Below are 17,838 nucleotides of genomic sequence, written 5' to 3'. Positions count from 1 at the left end.
TACGTACTGGAATCTAACTGCCCTATGCTAATCCAATAAGCTTCTCAGATTTTGGAGCATGTTGTCCTATTTTATGCAGAAATTATATTTGTACATATCAAGTGCTTATTCATTTATAAACCACACCCATTGGAGCATTGATACATTTTATTCCTCTCACAAAAATTCCAGTACAAAGATCTATTTCTTTCAATGTTTGAAAAGCTGATTTTTTTTTAAAACATCGAATCCTTACATTGTTTCATTTGGCGTTTGTTCAAACTGAATGAAAGAAAGTAGAAAAGTGCCATTGGAATGGCCTGGTGAGTCCTCCTGCATGCTGTTTAGCACATTGCAAATTCCATTCAAACCTCGTTAATTTAGCTTTTTTGACATAAAGTTGATTAGAAGGTATATACACATGTATTTAAATACATGCTGAGTTGCAGTGCTGGCAAATTTTTAAAGATTGGGCTACTTCTTGAACTCAAGTTTTAAAATAAACAAGATAAAAACGAATAAATCAGTGCAACATTGACTACTTTGCAGGAAGCTTGATAATCTTCTGTAGATTAATTGCAATTTACTGGTGAAGTTGCTGTTTTTTGTTTGCCTAGTTAAATCTGGAGGGTTCAGTTTCAGAGAAATTGGTTTCCAGGGCAGGTCAAAGGAACAAAAGGAAAAAATAAAATGCTGGGTTTGATGAGTCACACACGGAGCAGATGTCACACAGGCTGTGTCCAAAGAATGGTTGGGGAAGTGGGTGGCTTGAGATTAGAGAAAGGGAAAGTTTGCAAGAGAGGCATTTTGTAATGTTATCTTGTGCTCGTAGAAAGAATTGACAGGAACTGACTTGGTAGCTGCACTATTTTTTGTGACATTTAATTGATTACAGTTCTCTGTTTACTTGTTTTATTGAATCTGGTAGGATAGGGAGCTACACTAATAAGGCAGAAAAAATTTGATATTATGCAGATAAAATGACTAGTAAAAGAGGTGAAAATTACAGACAAGCACAAAACATTTGAATGGGGCTTTTTAAAATTGATTAAAACTAACCATTTTATGTTACGTGATTAAGTTATTGCTCTATTTATATTCAGTTATCACCACATACTGTACTCTATTGGAATCTGCAGGCAGCTTAAATTTGAGATGGCATCCAACATATTTTCTGATTACTTCATGCCAAATATTGCTTGTGCTCTGCAACATCTTCCCCTTTTAATATGTAAAAAGAGGCAGTTTTCATGAGGAGAGGAGAAGAGTCATCTTAGCTATTTCAAGTGGCTTGCTAATGCATATTGATAATAACTAATTCTGATGATTTTTAACTTTCCACAAGAGTGGTAAAACTGAAAGGATTGTTCAAACATGAGTTGTAGCAGCAGAGCTGCTCTGAAACCTATGTCTGCAGGCGTGATTATCCTGCTTTCCCAAATGAGGTGGGCATGGGTAGGGGAAAATATGATTCTAAGCGCCTCATATGGTATGGATTATTTTGTGGTAATTTGAACACTGATGGTATTCCTTTCCACTGGTGTGTGTTGTCAGTCTTGGGATTAAAATAATTAACACTGCTTATTATCTCCTTACCTTTGATAATTTTTCAAATGAAATATTATTAAAACTGCCCTGAGTATAATACTTGGTAAATAATGACCAAAGAGCTGCAATTAAATCCAATGTCAAATTTTAATTGAAAAAATCTATAACTTACTAGTTAATTCCACACAACTATACATGGTTACCTCTTGTAACAAGATTTTATAGTAAATTTCAGGCTCGTACACAAGGCACTCCATTTGAACATTCTGCTGAATTCATTCTAGTAAAAATATAATTAAAGTAATTATTCATTTCTGGCACACATCAGTTTGTTGCCTAACTCTGATGCAAGAATGTATACTTTAATTATTTAAAGTTTTATTATTACTCAAATTGAATTAAAAACTTTTAACACTGATCACTGAGAGGGAAAGGGCACTTTGTGAAAACTTAATGGAACTAATGAAGAGAAGTGCCTACTGACAGCTACACATCTTTGTTTGAACAAAAGTCCTACCAGCCAGTTCAGTAGTTCAGACCCCAGAGACAAAAATTGGATCAATTTGATCTATATGGATAGGAAAAATGAAAAATCATTGTCCCTACTGACATTGGTATCAGTAACGAGTCTAAATTCTATTTAGTTCAAATTCATATGAGGTAATATTGATCTACCTAATATCATTGAAACTAATACTTTGCATTAAAATAAAAATAAAATATTGCAGATGCTGGAATCTGAAACAAAAACAGAAAATGCTGGAAAAACTCAGCAGGTCTGGCAGCATCTGTGGAGAGAGAAAATAGAGTTAATGTTTTCAGTCCGCATGACCCTTCATCAGAGAATAATAATTTGCATTACAAGAATCTCCTCATTTACTGAAAGGTCCAAAGAGACAGATTTGCATTTTACTTTATCTAAATGTACGTGATGTGAATATTTAAAATTAGGTAGCAGCTATATTATACTCTTTTACTAAACCATGCTGCATTTAACAGCATCTAATTCAAAAATCACCAAGGCATTCTTGTTGGAATCTGAGTGAATCTTACTCTTTATAGTGTGAAATTAAACATTTAAGATAATTTACTTAATTTGATGATCCAAAACTTCTCATTTTTGTGTAGATGCACAACCCACAGATGGAGAGCGGGAGATTTGGAACCAGGTGAATGCTGTGCTGCAGGATTCTGAAAGCATTCTAACTGAGCTTCAGGCTTACAAAGGAGCTGGACAAGAGATAAGAGATGTATGCCAGCAATGTTCAATCATATACAAGTGTTGATTAACTTTTAACATGATAGTGCAGAGTTTTAATTTATTTTGATTTCTGTAAAGATTAGTTACAGCATTCTGTATTTAAATATGGAACACACTTCTATAGAAAGTTATGGTGTGAACTGGCTTTTTACCTGACTGTTTTTCAGAAGCTATGCAGCCTGTTTAAACATACTGATCTCATAGTATGAAACATCTAAAGTACTATGGCTCCAGCTGTCCACATAAATGTGATTCGATTTATCAATGTTGTATATCTTACGAAAATATTCAAGTACTTTTCAAGTACCTAAAAAAAAAGCATTACCATTTTAATGTATAGTCTACTTTTTTTTTATAATGAACTGATGTTCTATTGTGGGAATAAAATAACAACACTTGCTCGGGTTTTCAACTTGAGAAGAACTAATATTGACATTAAAGACAATAAGCATTCTATCAAATGGTATTGTCACATGGCAATTTAAGGTGCACATCATATAAACTGATGCCACAAATTATTAATAGCCAAAAATTTAAAGTGTAATGTTGTGCAATGTAACTTCTCACACCAGGCAATCCAAAACCCCGGTGATGGTCAGCTTCAGGACAGAGCATGGAGTTCAGTGTGCCCATTGGTTGGGAGGCTTAAGAGATTCTATGAATTCTCTATAAGATTGGGTAAGCTTTTTGAATTTTCCATTTTTTGTCTCTATACCAGATAGGGAAGAGAAGTTCAACGACACTTATTTATCTGATGCTTCTTGTCGCTCTTAATTTCCAGAGTTGCATCCATTCGGGCACACATCATCCATTGCAGCCCTGTAAACCAAACTAAGTAACAACACTGCCATTAGATAGTTCAGAACTTCCCTAGAAGATTGGTTTTCTGGGTGATAGCAGTGGCAAAGGTAAACGGCTGACACCAGTAACACTTGTGGGCTTTCCATCTCGAGCCTTCAGGCAAACCTCTCAGAACACCACATAAATGAACATTAGCTTTCTTATTGGTAGTCTATGCAAGCATTGTTCCTGAAATCGGGGAAGGTCCTAACCAAATCCACAGTTAGGTTGCACTAAGATTCACATCTACAGCTGCTTTAAAATTGTATTGCTACCTTGAGACCACAACTAGTCTCGCATCTATGCAGTTGTTTTTGTTACTGATAAATCTGCCTAAACTAGAGCTTTGAATAGCCTGGTTTCCTAATCATGGCAATTGCTGAAACTCATTATAATTGCTTAATTTTAGTTTATGATTAGAAAATACAAACTCCTTTCACAACTGATTGTTATATTCTCAACACAGAAAAAGCATTACAAAGTCTTTTGGAATCTTTGACCTATCCACCATACACACCAACTCAACATCTGGAACGTGAGCAAGCGCTAGCCAAACAATTTGCAGAAATTCTGCATTTTACTCTCCGTTTTGATGAACTTAAGGTTAGCAATGCATGATGTCTGATTTTTTTAAATTTATTTTACAAAAATGCAAAAATAATGGTAAATTATAACATCCTTTTGTTTTCTTGTCCTAGATGAAAAATCCAGCCATCCAGAATGACTTTAGTTATTACAGACGGACAATTAGTCGTAACAGGATTAACAATATGCATGTGAGTAGAGTATTTTATAGGTCAAGATGTAGTTAGTGAAATAGATTTGCATGTCTTGGAATTTAATCCATGCTCTTTTTATTCTGATTGAGCAGCTAGATGCTGAGAATGAAGTAAACAATGAAATGGCCAACAGAATGTCCTTGTTTTATGCAGAAGCTACGCCAATGCTAAAAACATTAAGTGATGCGACAACCAAATTTGTATCAGAGGTATGTATGCTAGATCAGTTACTGAACTAATTTATAAGTTAGTAATAATTGCTTTATTCTGGCGGAATTATTTTGCAAATCTAGTGGAGTGAACAATGATACTGCAGGTTAATGCAAACTGTAGATCATGTATATCTATGGCAGTCAGTTTAGCTTTGGCATGGAGGCAACTGAGCGTTCCATTTAGGAAGTGACACCAGAGGATATTTGACCCACAATAAGGTGACTAGCCTTACTTCATCTGAGTGTTAACTGTACTTCTGCAGTTGTAGAAAAAGGAGTTTGCTATTAGACTATATCCACAAGAACTATGCAACTATTATGAATATCTGACAACATTGAGGCACCATACCTCCAGGTGGCACGCTAGATTGCTGCACCAGGGATTGGTTGAATGAAAGTTCATGATTCGTGTGTTAGGACAACAAAAAAAGCAAGATAATTCTCAAAGAGGAATAACAAGCAAATCATCGGATGAGTTATTTTAAGTTACTCTTGGGAACTTTTTATGATATAGAAAATCTTTCACCAAGGAAATATTGCAGGGGATGAGGGAACCTCAATAGGAGAAATAAATAAATGTGTTTATAGTGTAATATACTTCCCAAAATATATATTTAGAAATAAATACAAATCCAGTTTGTCAATGTCGGTTGTTCCTCGATTCAAGGATGACTTCTACCAAGCAGTTGCAGGTTTCTGCTATTTATTGGTCGTCTTATGAGTGAACAGACTGATTTTTTAACCCAAACATCTGTAAGTACATGGGGCAGGATGTTCCACAATGCTGCAGCGATGCTGATGGAATTTCTCTAAAACTCCTTTTATTGCTGATGCACAGTCCAGATGCAGTGTAGAGAGTGGTGATGATAACTGCTCTCCACACTAGAACTTATGTTGACTTGTGGAGGTCTTAATTGTCAAACATTCACTGACATTGTTGTAGAAGGCTGCACTGACACAGCTGATCGATGTTGGATCTCCTCACCAATAGTGGCCTTTTGAGTGATAGCTGCCAAGGTTTGAAAAGTGTTCAATTTATTACAGAGTATCTCCCCCAACAAATATGGGAGATAGACTATTCGGCTGAGCAGGTTAGGATTGATATGAGCTTTGTTTTGGCAACACATTGAGGACAGGCTGTTTCTTATATTCAGAGTTGGAGAGATCGGGAGTAGCTTGCAAATCTGGTGGAGTGGACAATGATACTGCAGATTTAAGCAAACTGTAGATTATAAATGTCTGACAGTCAGTATAGTTATGGCATGGAAGCAACTGAGGTTAAGAGTTTTTCATTTAGCAGACATTTAATACTGACGCCAGAGGGCAGTTGATCTTTGATAAGGTGAATAGCCAGGTAAATTATAACGTATATAGGGGCTATTACAGTGGTAGAGTGGTTAGGACTGTTGCCTCACAGCATCTGGGACCCAAATTCAGTTCTGGCCTTGGGTGACTGTGTGGAGTTTGCATGTTGCCCCTGTGTCTGCATGGGTTTCAACTGGATGCTCCAGTTTCCTATCACAGCCCAAAGATTAAGTTGATTGATTATAATCAATGCGCGTGGAATTATGGGGAAAGGGCAGGGAAGTTGGCGTAGATCGCATGCTGTTTTGGAAAGTCAGTGCAGATTCATTGGGCCAAATGACGAACTTCTGCACAGTAGAGATTCTCTTTATTACACAACCTTGCTAGACCCCAGTCTGGATTTTGAATCATGGCCACTGATGTGAACTCCCATTATAAAAATAGAGGCTTTTCTATTTTATATAATTTCCTAATCTGCAAATTTTGGAAATCAAGCTGAAATTTAACAAAGAACCTTAGCCAGAGCTGCTCAACATATGCTCAGGAACCAGACTCAGAAAATCTGTCACCCAAAATGGAAAATAATCAGAATGGTGGACTATCTATAATGACTCAGTCTGATTGGAAGTAATTGAAAGCTGAGTATCTTAAATGTCAGTAGTCGTTAAAAAAGTAACAAGAAAAGCTGAGTTTTTCAGTTGGTCAGTGAATGCTTCTGGTAATATTGCAAAACATTCAGCACTATAGGTGGTTTCTTATATTTTAAATGGCAATCATTTATTTTTATGTTCTTTAGAACAAGACTCTACCAATAGAAAATACAACTGATTGTTTAAGTACAATGGCTAGTGTGTGCAAAGTCATGCTGGAAACACCGTAAGTATGATCAGAAGTAGAAAGTATTTTATATTTTCAAATTATTGTGACATCTCTGTTTATTAGACTTGAGATCATGTTATACGCACTGCTTCTGGCTTCTCTAAAAGAGAATCTATACAAATAGTAAAACATCTATGGCAGATGTTTTGTACATTGCCTACCGATTGCCTCACATGACTCGAAGTGGAATGTGGGCGTTTCCCGCTTTACAAAGCGTATTATGTGGCGTGATGACATTGGATGCTGTTCTTGATGTCATCACGCCAGTCTCAGATAATACCACATGTGGGCGTGTCAGAAAGCTGAGAGTCCACCCACCCACTTTATTTAATTTCAATTTAAATGCCTACTGGGGCAATTAACAACTATTCTGACTGAAATAATATAGCCAGAAGGAGAGATCCTCCTCATCCATATTGCACACCATCTCCCCCTCCTCCTGCCATGCAGCACGAATCTGCCTGGGGTTCCTTCTCTTCCCACCGCTCATGTTTCCTCTTGCCTATATGCAGGAGCAGCCTCGCAGAACTTAGGTGCAGTATTGCTGCTTCTGGAGTGCTTTTCCCCATGTTCTGATGGTGCAGACATCTATGCATGGAAATATAAAATGGACAACTAAAATGGTAGACTTGCTGATTTATTACATTTTGGGTAACAGTGGGGCTTCACATGCCTGGCAGATCAAAGCACTAATTAAAGTTGGCTCACCTGGATAGAATACAAAATCCATAGTTCCTTTTGTAAAAAACTTTTGCTCCTCTAATACATTACAAAGAGTCACCTAACACTGACCTTGCCAGGAGGCCCTTTAAAGGACTGGCTGGTTCTTGGTTGCAGGTCATGATCTCCAGCCTCAGACCAAACATCCTACCCTCCAGCTCCTATTATGTGGGATGAACGTCTATAACCCGCCTTTGCCACTAATTGGCAGCAATTTGCTTATCATCAGGTGCATGTTTAAGATGGAAGTTAGAAAGCCACTGACTTCCAGGTGCAGAACCCACTTTCGGCACAGGACTATGTATGTCAGGGGCTAAATAACAGCGAGATGTACAAACAATTACTCTAGCCTTTTTGACTTCTTTGTATATTCAGAGCCTGTGCTAATAGCATTTGTGCTGTGGAACTGTGCTGAAACTGTATTGCAGTGAAGTGTTTAGAAAAGCAGTCTATTATAATGATGAAGAAGCAAAAAATGTAGCAACATGTACCTTAAAAGTACCAGTTAGAAAATCTAAGCATGAAGCACACTATGATTTTTTTTAATAACTTAAGATGCTAAATATGTGCTGATGTGTGTTTCTTTCTTTCACTGGTTGACAGCGAGTTTTTTTTAAATTAGCTAAGCAACATTATCATGAAAACTGAAGAAATTTTAAATGTCTAATGTGTGAATCATAAGTAGCCCACTTCTCTTGATAACAATAGAGAAATACTGTAAGGCAGTTAATTATTCAATATTGTAAACATTATTTTCAATTGGAGTTTATTCTTTTTTCTTTTAACAAGGGAGTACAAGAGCAGATTCACCAATGATGAAACCCTGCTGTTCTGTATGAGAGTGATGGTCGGTGTCATCATACTTTACGATCATGTACACCCTGTGGGAGCGTTTGCAAAAACATCAAAAATTGATGTAAGGAAATATTTGTTGGGAGAAAATGAGCATCATTATAGTACAAGAATGAGAAACAAAGTTGTTGTGTTTTATTGGTCTTAAAATAAATGATGCTTATAAAGGTTCCAAAGTATGAAATCCCAAAATCTAATTTTCATTGTTGATATTTATTGACACCAGCTATGCCTTTGCTTTCATTTATGCAATTGAAAAATGCTGCCTTGAATCCTGTCAAGCTCCATGTACCTAACAATCACTGAATGGTCTGATGGCAATACAAACATATGAAATAGGAGCAGGAGTAGGCCATTCGGCCCCTTGAGCCTGCTCTGTCATTCAATAAGATCATGGGTGAGCTGTTTGTGTTTCTAATTCTACATTCACATCTACCCCTGAAAACCCTTGAATCCCTTGCCTAACAAAAATCTATATCTATTCAATGATATAGATTCACTTGCATGTTCGTAAAGAGACACTCATGAAAACTGGGAGTCTGGAAGTGGTTGAGTTAGGTATATATGTGTAATATTTCACTCCAAATAATATTAACTACCCTTCAACTAGCTTTCTGGACTCTTCACACATTGGACAACCATATCAAAAACTGGATTCCAATTTGTGAGTGAGTTGGAGGTGCAAGTACTTTGTAGACAGGAATAGCCTGTTGCCAAGCTTATGTTACCAATCACTTACCAGTTCCACCTATTTGCTACTTGATGTTCAACTTCTAAATCAACGTAAGAACAGACAGCATTTTAATAGTGTTTGCATTAAGCATCAGTGTGAGTGGATCGAAAAATGTCCTGAAAAGGAGAGCTAGTTAGATGTAAAAGCACCAACTTCTGGCTATAAAGTAATGTCATTGGTACACTCTACAGAAGGAAATATAATTTAAATAGGAAAGAGGAGGAAAAGCAAGAATCTAGAAAAAAATAAAGATTGAATTTTATGAAGCAAATGTACCTGGACCCTTTTCTTAAGGTGTTTCAGTAGTATTGCTCACCGTATCTTGCTAATGTACCAGAGAGATACATTTAGTTAGTGTCAGGATGCATGCAATACAACATACTCAATGCATTTATATCAATATATTTTTGATCTTACACATTCTATGTAATTGTGTTGATTTGTCAACTCATTTGATAAATTTACAGTAAAGGCTATTTACAGAAATTCAGTTCGTTAAATGGAAATCTAGATCATTATCAGGAAATGGGTGATTCCCATTGGAGATTGAGATTAATTTTGAGCTTCATGGGATTGCATTTTAATGAGATTCTAATGGAGTATGTTTGATTTGAAACAAAATCTTTAAAAAGATGGATGGTTTAAAGCCTTCCAGCATATTAAAGACAACAACTGGGCATTACATTAAAACATTTGCAGCCTAAAGAGATGATAGTTTAATATTTCACCAAAGAAATATATTAAATGTCAGTATTACTTAATGTTGCTTCTGTTGCATCTCAGATGAAAGGATGCATAAAAGTTTTGAAAGAGCAGCCACCAAACAATGTGGAGGGTCTTCTGAATGCACTCAGGTAAGATCTATTTTTTTCCTAACCAATTAGAAAATGTATGATTGTTACGTCTTATATTGGCCTAAATCTTCTGATCTCTGGATGGTCTGAGTTTTTTTAAGATGCAATATTAAGGCGCACTTGTACAATTTCTCACTGCAGAATGAATGTAATTTGCTTTATTGTTAGTTACTTTATACTTGTATCTAACAGTTCCATATAGCTTTAGCCCTCAGGCATGTAAATGATTACTTCTCAATTTTTCCGTCATGTATAGTTGTACTGATGCATTTACCTGATGAAACCCAAGTATGACTTTAAGCAAACCCATTCTTCATTCTAAACTGTTGCATTCAATAGAATTCCATTGGAGCAAATGAACTTTCTTTTCAACAAAATCATAAAATCATTCCTACCAGCTAAATATATAAGAACTGCACACAGCATTTCAGATTGATGTTTCTTTATCTTTTCCCTTTTCTCATTCTTTATCGCTAAAGGGCAGCCTTGAGTGCACCCCAGGACTCTTTTAAGCTTATTGTGGTCAATGCACTGGGGCGAAATGTGGTAGAAAAATATTGTGTATATTGCTGGAAGCAAAGTTTAGGATTGAACTTCATCTGTGAGGTACATGAGAGTTCTAAAAGGGATGGCAGGACATACCTTGCTGAACCAGCCAGTATTTGCTTTAAAGAATACGGCTTGATTCATGTCTGGCAGTTAGTGATATTTAAGTATCAAGCCCATTTGAAAACACAGGCTTTTGGGTTTCACTTGTAGTATATTGAGGAATCTGGTGAACATATCTTGGGATAGACAAACTGCAGACTTTCATCCAGATTAAGATGCAAGTTGTTCCAATACACATCCAGTTTTAAATACAGTAGTGATATTGCTGAATTTTTTTGCTCATTTGAGATAAAAATGTTTCTGTTCGAGAATGGAGCACTTTCTTAATTTAGTTATCCGCGGGCAGCATTGCACACTCTCAGGACAGGTATTACATATGTTGGGTGGGATAAAATTGAAAGGAAAAGTAGGAAGGGCAATGGTGGAGTGCCTGTCATCCTCCTGTTTCCATTTGTTTCCCTGAGTGGTGGGACAATTTGAAGCTCTTAGGTGACCAATTAAAGGCCACAAGAACCTCTTTCTGCTGTCACTTGCAACCCAGTGAGACAGGGACCCCTTCCGCCACATGGGCAAACCCCATCCATAAATCCCATCACACTTATTTGTAAGTGTGACAATGGCATAAAAGTTGGCAGCCTTGCTGCCAGCGGATGAGGGGGTAAGTGAACACTGTTGCCCATTAGGGGCCCCAATGGTGACAATATCAGTCCTTGTGAAAGCAACTCCCTGTCATTATCAACCAGCTGTCCTGGCCACCTCTCCCAGTGATGTTTCTGGGATTGAAGAGCTGGGGCCTTCAATTGAGCAGCAGTTTTGGAGGCAAGAATTCCAACCTTAAAGGACAGCAGCCCTAAAGCCTTGCAGTCAATTTCTGATTGGCATAAAGTTGGATTAGGGCCCCGGAAATAGCCAGTGCAGGGTTGGCCCAGCCTTTCAGCCTGTTTAATGCAGAGCAATATTAGTTGGAATAGAAGTTGAGGAATCATCTAATCAATTTAAAATCATAATGGGATTGAATGGGCTAAATCTTTGTTGTGTAATTCTGCAGCCAAGGCATGTTGGTGGAATTAAGGTACAGATACGACATCAGTAGTATGCTGGAACCAGCTTGAGGGCCCTGCACCAGTTTTTATGTTCTTCAGACCTGATCTCTAGAAGGGCACCCTGCTGTATAGAATTCCCTTCCAGAGCAGCTATTTCTTGGTATCCCATCTGAAAGGGATTATCAACAGTTTTGTTTTAAAGTTGATTTAAAGCCAGACTCCTTAAATTAATGAACGTTGCCAGAGCCTCATGTGTCTTTGGTGGTTTACTTTTGAGTCATTTGATATTTATATTGCACCTTATGTATATCCAAATTCTATTCAAACTTTGGCAAAGATGTTTATCAATGTAAAAAGAAATTCTGGAATAAATGGAAAAATAGTTTTTAATAAAAAATTAAGGTGCCTATATCTTTTTGTATTTTAGTAAAATCCCTGAGAACTATACTGCATTATATGGTGTTTATTTATGTGCTGCAGTACATAGGAAGAAGAAAAAATGCTATAAGTAAAAATTAATATTTTAGTTCCTGGTGCTGCAAAGATCCTCACAATAGTAACTGAAAATCTTGGCTTGCTAAGCATTGTTTTGTTTACCATGGTTGGTTGGTTTGTTGAATAAGATGAATATATTATTGAATATTTCATAGGTACACCACAAGACACCTGAATGATGAATCAGCATCCAAACAGATTCGGACCATGCTTCAGGTTCAGTAACTCCTTGGGCAAGAGGATCTCTGTCCTGACCTCAGAAGATGTACATGTTTACATAATTTAATACAAGTTGGTGTTAATACTTATTTGTCTTATTTACCATAACCATTCCCTCCTCATCACTTAACATATGAAGAAAGACCTTTATAATAAAATTGGTGAATGGCAATTTTGTTTTTTATTTTTACATAGCATAATATGAAGCATACCTGCAGCCTTATATTTGATGTTGCAAAGTGCAGTTTGTTTTTGGCAGAATTGATGTACAATGCTGTTTTGCTCCAGTATGAATTTCTCTATATTACTATAAGATCTGGTACATCTGCTAATCTTGTAAATTTTGCTAGTGGTTTAGTGTCTTAGCATTCAGGGAAACAGTTCTTACTGTGACAAAGATCAACACACAAGCTTGCAGATTTTTCAAATTGTCTTACATGTGTTTGGTCAGTCAGCTACTATGGGCATAGATCATCAAGATCTGCACCTAGTTCCATCTGGTGCTCATGTTTGGTTGGAAACATGCTTTTGAGCTTTGAAGAGATATCATCTCTTTCACTAGCCTGCAGCAAGGAATTTAAGAATTACTTTTACACTCTCCCAGCACAACTGTCATTATAAAAATGAACAGAATATGAAATTTGAAAAAGGCAGTAACATTAAAAAGCCATACCATTTTAATTGCATCATTTCTGTGCTAGCATTTCAAATCAGGCCATTAATGGATTATAGATGATCTTCTTTTCTGAGCTTCACAACACGTAAGTAAGGTTCTAAGTCTAGTCTGGACTTAATGGGCATTTTAAATATATCAAGTTGTGCATTTCCCATTATGTGCACTTGCAGTTAAGCAAAAGGGGAATACAATATACATGCAAAAAGATAAATATACATGATAAGCAAGAGGTAACATTGGCATATGGTCACATGCTTTTAGATGAATGTAATTCCAGTCATTGCCAAATATGTACTACAAGCTGATAAATCAATCTTCTGCCCAAGTGTTATATAGAAGAGTGTTACAAAGTATTATTAAAAAAAAATTTAATGATCGAGAACAAATATTAAATCTGGAATTATAACCGCAAAAAAAACTAGGGGAAGTAAAATGAAAGGAAGGGAGAATGAACAAATTAACTTTAAGGGAAATGATATAGACCTATAAGAAGAGGGTCTGTTTCTTTAACTCCTTCACTGGTGCAAAACTATATTTCTATTTCAGCATATTTTTTATACAAGCAATAAAATTTCATGTGTTGCATTCTGTGAATGAAGTACACATAAATTAAATGCAATTTAAAAAGAATTTTAACATAATCTATCATACCTGTATTCTGCAAATAGGGAATGTGTCGCAGCAACCCATATAGTAATAGTTGTTTCCATAAATGTGGCTGAATGAATAATCCACAGGTGATGAACTCATGAATAATCAGCATCATGTGTGAAAATATAAATAATAGTACATCCGAGCCAACGATGTATTCTATTTATACCACAGGTTTATCATTGTTAAATTTAAAAAATAATTGTATCTTTTTATTAGGGTAACAATGGTAGTAGGGATTTTATAGGCTGCCTATTTGGTCATGCAAGCTAGCTCTCATCTCCCTGAACAGATGACTAGCCACCATTATGAACTGAAGAAAATATCCTTGGACCAAGTATGAATTCCCCCCTCCAAGCATTATATTTTACTTGCACATTATACTTTTGAGATTCTAACTCAAATAGCCCTTTATTCTTCTGAATATATTTTTAAAATGAGAGCAAATTTAAAGTTTGCTGGTTTGATTTTTATTGGCAATCTAAACGCTCAAACTCTTTAGTGTGAAGCATTGTATGTGTTTATGAGGCCTCTTCTTTACATATGGAGTAACTTGCAAAAGGTATAAGGTTGGAGTTATTTGAGTATTAAAATTTTGTAAGATTTTTACTTTCTTAAAACACAACTAGAAAATGAGTTACGAATCGAGAAATGTTCAGTTATTTCCATGGCAATAAGTATTTTATTTGGAAAATGGCAGCAGAGTTGCCTGGACCAAGAGTGGTAGCAATGTTGGTCCAACTCTAGCAATTAATATTGCGTGCCTGTGGGAAAATGAAAATATTTTCATGGATTGTTACCAACATCACTGGTACAAGTTAACACTTGTATAAATAATCTACAGAATTTAGTGGCAAAGTGGCAAGAAAGTGAATTACATCAGATTGCATCCATTTGGCAACACAATGTTAGGTGCCTTGAGAGCTGTGCCACTAAATTTGATACGGTTTAACACTGTGACCGATTTGAGCCAGGTGAATACTACTGCAGTGTAAGATGTCAAAAAGGACTCACGGTCATTGTATTTTGTAGTAGTATGTTGGCTTGGGTTTAATTATGATATCAGATTCAAGAATATCCCTATTAAACAGGCAAACATTTTACTTGTAAGCCCATAGACTTTCAATTCCAGTACTAATGAAATATAACTATCATAGCATTTATTTTGTAGTGCGGCCTTTAACTAAAGTTACAGAGTTGCAAGCACAGTATTAGAAAGTCAGCAACTTTTGTGAATACATGATCATCACATTATAGCATTAAATATAAGTTTCAGAGGAATTATTTGGCAAAATTCTGTTTTTGAATGGTATTTTAAATGCACTGGAAAATGGAAATGTGGCTTAAATGCATTCCCCAAATAAGTAATATTGCCACTTTAAACTGTTGAGTTAGGACATTGGTTTAAAGATCAAGCCTTTTAAATGGTGGCAAGACACTTCAGTTCCATAGTACTAAAACAGTGTTCATCCTAGGTGAGATTTGCTATTTTATTCCACTATGATTTATTGTTGCAGTTTAATATGAGTAATAAAAGCTTTGATATTGTTTGTGACACATTGTATATTGCTGTGTATTTTGAATTCTAACTTAAAATGGATTAAAAACAATGAGAAATCAATTTATCTTACTGTTGTCCTTCCTTAAAGCAACATGAAAGTACCACACTATATTGTGGGCATTCTTCTTCAAAAGTCATTATTATGCAGGGAATTTGCAAATTCAGAATTTAGCTTACTAAAATACTGGTTTGTATTTTTAATTTCATTTTTCCCTTTTCACAAACAGTTACCATGTTCAAAACCAGCTTTATTTTACACATTATTTTCATTTCACATAAAAATAAAGTTATTAAATGCTTTTGTTGTCTAAATGACCTAAAAATGGGTTAGTATTACGTGCACTGCACAAAACAAATATTGGTCATTGGTTTTCTAATTGCAGCAGAAATCTGACAGGCACTCATTGTAAAACTTGTCTGAAATACTTGCTAATATGTCACACAGAACACATGTTTGAAGTGAACAGCAGGCAGGTCAGCATCTGAAAGACAAAGTTAAAGTCACAGATGGTGATTGAATATATTTTTAGCGATGCAGTCAGGCACATGAATAAAACCCTCTTTTTAGACAGTTTATATTTGTAAAATGTACAAAACAATAGCCAATTTTGGTGAGTGGCTTTCTTCATTCTGTTTAGCATTGGGATACCAAAAGGCACCTGCCCAAGTGACTGTGGCACCTAGCTGAAACAGGCATTAAGCCTCTTGCATTTGTCAATGAGTGATCTTAGACTTGTTTTAGAATCCTGCATGAAATTGTTTGGCACTTAGGATAACTGGGTCAGGCCTGCCCCTCAGTTTGCTTCAGCAGTTCCTGCACTGCGAGGTGAACCTCAGGAATCCGCTGCCTGACATTTTTTATTCAGCCCAAGTTGGAAGGCTGGGCCAGAAATGTGCTGCTCCATCCCACTAAGTCAACAGGAGTAGAATGGAAATCAAATTGAGATTGTTAGTCCTCGGAAGTTCTTGCATGATTGTCATTTTGTCATCATTGCTGGGTGCAAACTCTGGAAATCCCAACCTAAGAACACTTTGGAATACCCTCATCACTTGGGCTGCAGCAATTGAAGAGATAAGCAATAAATGTTGGCCTTGTCATAATCTAAGCATGATACTTTTAAAATAATTGGTGTCATACAACCAATGTTGGAGTTCAGGAATTTCTATTTTAATGATTCCATCACCATCCACTTCAGCCTTTAAAAGTTGAATGTTCAGACTTCCCTTGCAATCACAAAACAGTGACCTACTTTAAAATTCCTTAGCATTATTGAGGCCTGCTCATGCTGACAGTACTGACGTTATCTGAGCAGATCATCAGAAACTTGTGACAAATATCTATTTAGTTTCAATTGTAGAGTATAATAGTGCCATTGAGAAGTGACAGTCCACAGCTTCCACAGTCAAGTAGCACTTCTACACTGCAACCTGTGGAATTAAAGTGCACACACTGTTGTGTGTTGACATGCCTATTTTTTCAGTAAAGAAATTTGCTTGTTGTTAAACTGCTACTGACCTTTATTTAGTTGCTGTAGGTAAAACATCAAAAAGTTATTTGCTTGAAAGGATGTAAAATAAATTGAGATAACTGAAAACATGTTAATTCTTTTGTATTTATAGGATACACTTGTTACCACTTTAATGAAAATCCTGAACTTTTTTATTCATTGATTTGTCCTCTGATATCACATCTTATATCATTTCCTGGCGAATTAAATGCAATCACTGTTTGACTAAATAAATCTGCTGTGTTTATGAATTCCTCAAATTGATAACTTTGTCAAAGTCCCCTCAAAATAGCAGAATATATAATTGAGATGTTACACAATATTCAAACTGATCCTATGATAGTTGTGCAGTATCAGAATTTGGAAATTGTTTTCAAAATAAATAGTCATAGTGTTATTTTGAGAAACATATAATCTTCCAATTTGACTTTGTGTCATTCTCGAGCCATTCCCCCATAATCCTGCACACTTTTTTTCTATTTAAATAATTATTTAATGCCTCAGTTGAATCTGCCTCCACCACACTTCCAGGCAGTGCATTCCAGATTCGAACCACTTGTGTGAACTTTTTCTTGCATCGCATTTGTTCCTTTTACAAATCACTTTAAATCTTTGCCTTCTTATTCTTGATACTCTTATGAACAGGAGCAGTTTCTCCCCATCTACTGTCTAGTCTTCTCATTGATTTGAACATCTCTATCAAATCTCTTATTCTTCTTTCCAAGGAGACCAGTCTCAACCTCCAATCTATCCTCGTAACTGAAGTTTCTCTTCCCTGGGATCATTCTTGTAAATCTCTTCTGCATTCTCTCCAATGTGTTCACATTCTTCCATGATGTCGAGACTGACTGGCAGCTAACCAGCATCTTGTACAAGTTCTGCATAACCTCCTTGCCCCTAATAATGGAAGAATACTTTATGCACCTGTTAATAAAGTCCAGGATATCATATGCAATATTAACTACTTTCTCCACTTGTCCTGTCACCTTCAATGATCTATACATATATACACCCAGGTCATCCCTACGCCCTGTTAAGAACTGTACCCCTTATTTTACATTGTCCATGTTCTTCCTGCCAAAATACATCATCTCACGCTTCTCTGCAAATAACT

At 36.1% G+C, this 17,838-nt stretch overlaps 1 protein-coding gene across 6 annotated transcripts in view; it reads left to right on the top strand.

Annotated features, from left to right (window-relative positions):
• fam49a (family with sequence similarity 49 member A) overlaps positions 1 to 15,276 on the top strand; it is a 216,162-nt gene extending 200,886 nt beyond the window's left edge. For all 6 annotated transcript variants that reach the window (XM_080192179.1, XM_080192182.1, XM_080192180.1 and 3 more), the window contains 9 exons: positions 2,656 to 2,777; positions 3,361 to 3,466; positions 4,095 to 4,231; positions 4,327 to 4,404; positions 4,500 to 4,616; positions 6,721 to 6,800; positions 8,313 to 8,439; positions 9,892 to 9,962; positions 12,265 to 15,276. In XM_080192179.1, coding sequence (XP_080048305.1) covers positions 2,656 to 2,777; positions 3,361 to 3,466; positions 4,095 to 4,231; positions 4,327 to 4,404; positions 4,500 to 4,616; positions 6,721 to 6,800; positions 8,313 to 8,439; positions 9,892 to 9,962; positions 12,265 to 12,334 — 908 coding nt within the window. In that variant the 3' untranslated portion in view covers positions 12,335 to 15,276. The remainder of the gene's footprint in view (positions 1 to 2,655; positions 2,778 to 3,360; positions 3,467 to 4,094; positions 4,232 to 4,326; positions 4,405 to 4,499; positions 4,617 to 6,720; positions 6,801 to 8,312; positions 8,440 to 9,891; positions 9,963 to 12,264) is intronic.
• The last annotated feature ends 2,562 nt before the right edge of the window (positions 15,277 to 17,838 follow it).

The sequence above is a fragment of the Carcharhinus amblyrhynchos genome, chromosome 7 (genome assembly GCF_965287045.1).
Source record: "Carcharhinus amblyrhynchos chromosome 7, sCarAmb.v2.hapA, whole genome shotgun sequence".
Taxonomy (NCBI): Eukaryota; Metazoa; Chordata; class Chondrichthyes; order Carcharhiniformes; family Carcharhinidae; genus Carcharhinus; species Carcharhinus amblyrhynchos.
Note: the sequence above shows the minus strand (reverse complement) of the source record. Positions and strands in the feature narration are given on the sequence as shown.